This window comes from Pygocentrus nattereri, chromosome 8, assembly GCF_015220715.1.
Source record: "Pygocentrus nattereri isolate fPygNat1 chromosome 8, fPygNat1.pri, whole genome shotgun sequence".
NCBI classification, from domain to species: domain Eukaryota; kingdom Metazoa; phylum Chordata; class Actinopteri; order Characiformes; family Serrasalmidae; genus Pygocentrus; species Pygocentrus nattereri.
The window spans coordinates 3764288-3773105 of record NC_051218.1 but is presented as its reverse complement, the minus strand read 5'-3'; the positions used below and the strand labels follow the sequence as shown (position 1 = coordinate 3773105).

At 44.2% G+C, this 8818-nt stretch overlaps 1 protein-coding gene across 2 annotated transcripts; it reads right to left on the bottom strand.

Moving 5' to 3' along the window:
* Positions 1-152: 152 nt before the first annotated feature.
* znf319b (zinc finger protein 319b) lies at positions 153-6667 on the bottom strand. Of its 2 annotated transcripts, none has more exons than XM_017698840.2 (2): positions 6324-6667; positions 153-5242 (listed from the first exon to the last, which is right to left on the bottom strand). In XM_017698840.2, exon 2 carries the CDS (start codon positions 4931-4933, stop codon positions 3101-3103), a length of 1833 nt encoding a protein of 610 aa, XP_017554329.1. In that variant the 5' UTR covers positions 4934-5242; positions 6324-6667; the 3' UTR covers positions 153-3100. The 2 variants fall into 2 exon arrangements, with proteins under 2 accessions (XP_017554329.1, XP_017554328.1); XM_017698839.2 differs by having other exon boundaries at positions 6507-6667.
* Positions 6668-8818: the final 2151 nt, after the last annotated feature.

Sequence of the window (8818 nt, the reverse complement as noted above, 5' to 3'; positions counted from 1 at the left end):
TCCTTGCACATCTAGTTATAAATTACTATCATTTACCATTATTATTATTTATTTTTCTATTAGAATATTCTTTATAAAGGATAAAGAAGTTCACAATAAAAGTTGACTATGTGGGTCAAACAGAAGGCATTAACACCCAACTGACACCAGCATTATTAATGAAAAAGTTTATTAGTTAGTGCTGTGTATATTAAATGCTACATACAGATATTTAGCATGAATGTCACATCCATCGCCACATGAAGTTTTCTTACTAGCTCATCCACAATCTACAATTTGAAAAAAGCTAAAGAGGAGTAAATGTGCTCTGGAGCACAAATACTTTAAAACAGATGACAGGAACTAACACAGCAGGCATGCACAAGGCAGAGCGCAGGACCACAGGGAAAGGCCACTCTCCATCACCTGAAGGCCAGGCCCGCTCAGATTCACTCCTACCAACACCCTCCCCTGCGGCCCTGACCCCACCACCAAGAATATAGATATTTATATAGAAATTTTTAACAATATTAATAAAAAAAATTAATATACAATGCAAACGTGAGAACAAAAAAAACATGAAATACATACTTTTTTTTCTTTTTCTTTTTTTATTCAAATCCCAACTGCTTTTCTTTATCTTTTCTTAATGCCTGGAGTTGAAAAAAAAAAGCCCCTTGATATCTTCAAACATTGGATAAACACACACTATTAAGATGTAAAATATTTTTATATATTTTTTAAAAGAATGAAAAAAAAAAAAACACACACAATGGAGGCTATTGAAACACCCAGAATCGCCCCTGCTTAAGGCCAAAGTGTGTCACATATACGAGCACTCCGGTCACACCGCCCCGAGTGCAGAGATCTCCACACGACACGTAATACTGCACAGCCCACGACCGCCTGGGCGTCCTCCCGCCCAGAGCCTGCCCATCTACTGCAGGGAACCCCACCGACACAAACCAAAGCTACGGTCACCTTTCAAATTCAGATCCTACACGAGTTCTGCCCTGTCTGGCGTTCAAGTTCCAGGGTAATGTGGAAAACGTATACTGTGGTGGAAAAAAAGCAACACGGAGAAACTACTTCTAACATGAGCAAAACGTTAAAGTAAACAGCCATAAAAAAATCCATACTATGAGCAAGATCTATACAACAGACCTGCGGAAACAAACATGCAATTGAGTCACCCCTTATAGGCCCTTACACGTATTCCCTTAAATCTTGGGGCAACCGAAATACCACAAAAAAAAAAAAACCTTCATGTTACAAAAGAGAAAAGGGGCGGGGCTTAATCAAGGTACAGTATAAATGCAGGCAAGATAACAGGGACCGGCAGGAATGAAACAACAGATTAACTAATCTATACAGGCTGTATGGTGCTGTACAGGGGGAACTTAAAAAACAATGGGTTACAACAGCACTAAAGTGAGAAGGCCTACGGCGGGTGAAGACACTCCCAACACCGCCTCGCACTTCTTTTCCGCCCGACGCGAGAGCAACAACACCCGGCCTTCCCATCTGCGTAACGGAGATTGGGCAAAAAAAAAAAAAAGACAAACTCTCACAATTCTGAAAACACGCCATCAAACAAACAACTCTACATTTTAACTGAATCTACAAAAGAGAAACTAAAAAAAAGGAGAAAAAAAAAGTATGAATCAAGATAGAAGATAGTTACACATAATAAAAAGCTACGTATAAAATAGTCGATGCGTTTTAAGAAAGACAATGCAATATCTAAGGACAGGACCGGTAAACATGAAGCATACATACTAACCTATGTACATACAGTAACACATAAAGCCTTTTCAGGTTTTAGGCAATTTCAGGACAGCTGTACTGTTTTTTTTTTCCTTTTTGTTGTAATATGAACTGTATGTATACAAGAATGAAGTATATATTTCTATATAGTTTCTATATATACGTAGAATTCGCAGTGAAATGCAGAGACCGTGGCGGCCACGATGCTTTAGCTGGTTAACAATCTGTCCCTTTGGGGAGGTACAGTACAGTACAGTACATTGGTGGGTTGATTTTTTTTTTTTGTTGTTGTTTTTCATTTTTTGGTACATACTATAGTTGCCACATCAAAGGGCACACATACTTTGACACACTTACAGACAGTTTCAATAGTTTATAATAGCACAATATAGGCTAGTCCCCCATCCTTTTCTTAAAATCTCGTCAGCTACGACCAGCTGAGGGGTCTTAATGCAGGCAATATAGTTTTCAAGTGGTGACTTGAGTAGATATATACAGTATGTTTCCACTGTTTTTATCGTGAGACTCCTTCATATTCAAAGCACAGCTAGTGACTGGAAAAAGAAAAAAAAAAACTCTCCTAAATTCTGAAAATGATTAGAAATTTATTTGTAGCTGTGAATTAAAACTCAACAGACAGGAAGCACGCAAACTATACCCCATAATGCACTAGCTACTAAAATCCCATAACAAAAACGCTGCATTATCAGGAGAATAACAGTATAATCGATTCCTAAACAATCCATCACCAGACAAAAGCAGCACACAACCTTTTCTGTTTTTGTCTAGTACTTTTTTTTGTTACTTTTCTTGAAAATAAAAGTTCAGCACTCCACAGACTGAACGGGCCACTGAGTCCTCCTTCTAAAGGTGTTATTAAACTCAAGGTGAGCTTCAGGACCATTTAAGTCACGGTGCTTTCCTTTCTGAACAGAATGACTACGGTTGGGCCATTTCTTCATGATATTGCAAATGGCATTTCTCCACCTCTCCTTTAGCTCATCATCTTAAAATTTTTACGCAAGTCTGTATGATTTTGAATTTTCTTCCCATATTTAAAAAAGGGAGCTTTTAAACAAAGTAAAAGAAACTGATGCCTCTGATCTCCATCCACTTGAAAATGAACCTTAAGGGTCGAAATGCCTCTTGGTATGAAAGGGGAATAGTTATTTATCTGGTATATCTAAATCATAATTGGGTTCAGCATTTTTTTCATCTTTTTTCCAAAAGGGAAACCTTTGAAAGTCTATATGACACAGAAACGCCATGTACTGGACAACTTTGTGTTTGCTTTTGGCAGCAGGGTAGAGAAAATAACAGGAGTGGATAGGACTGGAGTGAAGGGGAGAGGAGTTTACTGAATGAGCGAGTTCACCGGGTATCCCCCTCCTTCAGCCGTGTGCTGGACCGTGTGCTCCTGGAGAGCGCCCAGGTCGGCGAAGCGCTCTCCGCACCACACGCATTTGAACTGGGCGTCCCTGGAGTGAACGCTCTGGTGTTTGGCCAAATGCTCTCGCTGCTTGAAGCCCTTGTCACAGCTGGCGCACTTGTACGGCTTCTCTCCGGTGTGGACACGCCTGTGCCGATTCATCTCTGACGAGTACTTGAAGCGCTTCTCGCAGTCAGGGCACTTCAAGGGCTTCTCACGGGACGGGTCGCAGCGGTGCTGCACGAACTCCGAGGAGGAAAGGAAGCGGCGGTCGCACAGGGAGCACTTGAGCGGCTTCTCGTTGCAGTGGGTGGTCTGGTGGCGCTGCAGCGTGGTCGCTTTTTTGTAGGCCTTGCCGCAAACGTCGCACTTGTACGGCTTGTCCGGGTTGGTGGGGGTGCTGGAGCTTTCGCCGCACTTGTGCCGCAGCAGCTCTCCGGACTGGCTGAAGCCCTTGCCACAGGAGGCGCACTTGAAGAGGTTATCCATGCCGTGCACATGCTGGTGGTAGAGCAGGTGGGATGGCTGCAGGAAGCCTTTGTCGCAGAGGTTGCATTTGAAGGGCCGGTCGGCGGAGGCCGTGTGCGTGCGTCTATGGCGCACCAGAGCGTACTGCTGCTTGAAGCTCATCTGGCAGTCCTCGCAATGATATGGCCGCTCCTCCGAATGGGTGCGCTCGTGCTGTCGCAGGTCAGACGGACGCTTGAAGCCCTTGCCGCAGGTGGCGCATCGGAAAGGCCGGGCGCCCTGTGGCTGGCACTGGTGGTGCAGCAGCTCAGACGACTCCTTGAAGTGCAGCTCACACATGTTGCACTTGAAGAGGTGCTCGCCCGAGTGGGCATACATGTGACGCACCAGATGGGAGCGGTGCTTGAAGCTCTTCTCGCACACAGCACATTTGAAGGGCCTCTCTGAGCTGTGCGTACTCTGGTGGTGGACTAGGTGGGACGACTGACTGAAGCTTTTGTCGCACGTCTCGCACTTGAAGGGCTTCTCGCCCGTGTGCACACGCTCATGCCGGGTGAGCTCAGAAAGATGACGGAAGCCTTTGGAGCACACGGAGCACTTGTAGGGCCTGTAAGGGGCCGAGGACTCAAAGGTGGGCTGCCCTGAGGTGCCCACGGCAGCGCTGCTGCTGGCTGACGCGCCGTCGTTGGACGGCTGGCCCTGGTTGCCGGAGGACGAAGTGGGGGTGGCGTTGCCAGATGAGCCGGGCCGGTATGTTTTCTCACAGATGGAGCATTTCATTGGGTTGCTGCTGTTGTGGGCATTGTGGTGCTGCGCCAGGGACGTGAGCAGCGAAAAGCCCATCTTGCATACTCCACATACGAAAGGCTTCTGCTCCACTTGAACACACTGGTGCTCCAGGAGATCTGTGGCTTGGTGGAAGATCTTTAGGCACTGTGTGCACTGGAAGGAGCGATCCTGACTCACCATGCACTGATGCTCATGGGGGTTGGCCAGGTGGGAGATATCATGGCCACAGGCTCCACACTTGTGCCCCCCTTCGCTCCCCACAGGCAGGGACGGCTGCTGAGCTTGTGCCGGGTGCTGCTGCTGGCTATGCTGCTGGCTGTGATGTTGCTGCTGCTGCTGCTGTTGTTGTTGCTGTTGCTGCGACTGCTGCTGCTGCAACGCAGCGTCCGGCTGCAGGACGATACCATATACCGCACAGCCGAGGGCGTTCTCCGCCCCTGGAGGTATGGTGTGGACGACGGGAGGCGGGGCGACAGCATGCTGCTGCCATGCCTCCGTCATCCGCGCTCTGGTGTAGGGATTCAGCTTGGTGCCGTAGTGGGACCTCTTACCATGGGAATCCAGGGGGAAGGGGTTGTTGGACTGGCCGCGATGGGACAGGTGGGGGGGCAGAGAGGAACTTATTTTGACGGTTCAAGGGACCACAGCAAGAGAGAAAAATGAACAAAGGATCCGTCACCCCAAAGCCCTAGGGAACGCTCGTCGGCCCCAGAAACCTCAGATCACGGCGTGTGTGCGTATCATCCCAGTGGAGAAAACCGCGAGCCAGGTTCTGAAACAGAGCAGCCTCCCTCAGACCGGTGAGAACTCCTGCACAGAGAGAACACGTTCATTACAAAACTACTTTGTCTCTAACGACTGACTTCATATCTGAAATTCACAGTAAAATAACTGCCCGTTGCCTCACAACTTTCTGACAAGTTTTAAACAAATAAACGATCAGGCTACACGCAGCCAAGTGAAGACGAAGACCTGAGATCTAACCAGGCTTAACTGAACCGACCTCCCACAATGACAAACTATGAATCTAAAAATTAAAAAATGAATTGTTTACTTGTTTATTTTATAGACGTGGTATTAGAAGCAAGAGTGCGAGCCTCGATGTGGTTTGTTTTGTTTCGTTGTCACATTTAAAACGTGCTATCCTGCATATCGCTCAATCTGATCTGCATGAAAGCAACAAACTGCATTTCCACCCGTGTTGTTGTGCAAAAGCTCCCCGATCCCGAAGCACGGAGGTCGGGGAGAGAGCAGCACCTCCACCGCGGGTTTGCTGCATCCATGTTAGGCTGAAAAAAGAGGGCGGCGGAAGAATGAATAGCCCTGCCGAAAAAAGCCATTGTCTCGCTCGGGACAGAAACAGCTGTGTCTTTCCACACGAACCGCGAGAGGGAAAATAATCGCGCCTAGTTGGACCACGATAGCTGTGCAAAGTATGGGAGCAGCTCAAGCGCTTACAAGAGGCCAAAAAAGACGAAACTTGATGAATTAACTCCGCCGGGCTTCGGCGACAGACAGCGCTACGCATTTGTTTGCCTCCCATTAAACCCAAACTCAGTTTATTTCAGCGCTGCAGGGACGAAACGATAAACCCAACAAGAAAACAGCAACACAAACAGATAATCTGGTACAAAGTGCCCAAAAGGCGCTCATTTCGTCCCTTTTTGTTAACAGGCCTTTTGATACCCCTCATCGCAGCGCTAGCATTAGCTAGCTATCAGCTTCTTGTTCGAATTCCCCCGTTCCGCCTTAAACGGCGCGGCGGTTAAATGGTATTTAAGGTGGAACGGAAAAATTCGAACAAGAAGCTGGCGAATAGGAAGCCAACTTTAGCATCGTGGCTAGCCGAAACTGTGGTGACTTTTCTACAGAAATGCCATTGTTTACATACCTTTATAAAGCGGCGCGATGACTATTTTGCTCTTGTTGCTTTCCTGAGATCAAAGTTTAACGGAATCGAGGCCTAAATCTAATCCGCGGACTTTCCTGGTCGCGTCAAGCCGCAGGCCGCTGCCTGTGTTCCGGCTGCAAATTTAAAAACAGAAGCGGTGGACCATATCGGTGAAATACGCACCGAAAATCAGCCTGGACGTTTTCTCAATCGTCCAGTCCCGATCCAAAAACGATCACGAAAGCATTTTAGATTTCCTTCGGCTTCTAACAGCAGCGCTTCGCCAGCGAAACCCCCCTCGATCGCGCACAGGAACCTGAACAACTCACAATCGCCGAAGTTCGGCTCAGTTTCACGAATCGATTCCTCCGAAGTGTCCGTTACAACGAATCGAACGACCGATTCAGCGATTAACCGATTCACAAGACAATTTTCAATTCAGTTTTACTGCATTACAGGCCCAGAGCTGCGAGGGCGACACTGGTAGAGAAAAACTCTCACAGCTTTATTATTATTATTATTATTATTATTATAAGTATCTTGCAACATAAGAATCATTCAGCACACATACTGAAGAAGGGGGAGAATATAGCTTGCATACACAAGTGTCTATACCAACTAAAGCATTTCAAAAGTGGTACAGTGAATGGCATAAAGGCTCCCGTAGCTATGCTTGAGAGTTCTGACCCAATATATACCAGAAAAAGTTCCCGACTATCATGGAAAATGTTCATATTAGAACGTTACAGTAGTCTAGAAACACATGTTCAAAAACAACTCTGTGCCAACTTGCTATAGAGGGTATTCTGTGTCCTTATCCGTTGTAATAAAATCGATTTTGTAGAGTTTTTTTATAAACCAGTCTGCAATGTAATTATCTCAGTTACATGTTTTGTTGAAAACACATTAACACAATCTACAAGGATTAAACTTTATAATGGCATAAAAAAAAACTCAAATACATTACTTTTGCACACATGCCACATTTTTATTTTTTCCCAATTTGTTTAATTCAGCAAATAAACAGAAATTGGGCATATTAATTGCATTAAAATGTGCAGACCTGTGGAGGATGTATAATCAACAGAACATGTAATCTGGACAGAGGTGTGCAAACTTTTGCATACAACTGTTGAAAACAAGCGGAAACAAGTTTATAGAGTGAAGATTAACTTACTGTATCTAGTCAAGACATCCAAGGTAAAATATTCCTCCAGTAAAAGTCGAAGTTCCTCCCTTTAGACCTCCACTTGAGTAAAAGTACTAAAGTATTTCCCTTCAAATGTACTTAAGTATAAAGTAAAAGTACTAAAAGAGTAATTCTGGCTCTGATGTCCTGTTATCATTTTTATAACCAGACTGGCTTCATGAACTCATTTCAGGTGAAAGTCCTCCAGCGTCTCTCTTGGTAAACCAGTCTTTTAATAGAACGTCATTAATTAGTGACGCTGACGTCTATTAAAATGATCAGAAGCACAAAACACTGAAGGTAAACAGTTTCCATCAGGGAGAACCGAGTGGCTCTGAAATCACTTTTTACACACAAGCAAAGTTTCAGTTTCAGATTTATTTACAACTTAGTTCCAAGTTTAAGTTGAATAAAAACTGGCTTTAAACTCAGGATCACAGATGAGCTCTTTTACTATGTTGATCTGTAGGCGTCTGTTCATAAACATAAACCAGCCCAAACTCATTTACTATAAAATGAAATGGTGTTTGTAGAAATTCAGAAAAAAGCTGCATCAGTCTCGACTGCATATGTGGACATATTTCTATATTGAGCTCTATTTACACAAAGTTAGGTTAGTTCATCATTTATGTTGAACAGACTCTCCCAAAGTTTTACGCTGCTGCGCTGACGTTGAACCGCGTGCTGCACTGGGTCGGTATGACCAACAGGTCAAAACCAGCTCTAAACAAAGTGACCGCTGGGCCCTGATTGGTGCTCTGGCTTTGCGCTTCTTTCGTTTTGACATGTTACGTTTTTATACACACAGAAACCAAAAGGAACAACAGATTTCTCAAAATGTAGGAGGAAAAAGTCGGATATTAGACTCTGAAATGTAGTGGAGTGAAAGGAAAAAGTCGCCCAGAACGGAGAAACTTCAGTACAGATACACCAAAAAATACTAAAGTACAGAAACTAATTACATTAACTCAGTTACTGTCCACCACTGACTTGTGAACATTATGAAAACATGTCAGGCAAGAATTTTGTCGTTATGAGCGTGAAAAGAAGGATTGTTTTATCATGCTCTTTCATAATGTTATGGGCCACAATACAGAGCAGCCAATCAGAGATTATATATATATATATATATATATATATATATATATATATATATATATATATATATATATATATATATATATATATATATATATGCGTCTTAAAGGCACAGTAACAAAAACAGCCTGTTTAATTCTGAGGTATAAAAGATGATTTTTGAGTAAAAGGCTATTTAAAAACTAATTATGAGTGTTTTTAGTGCATT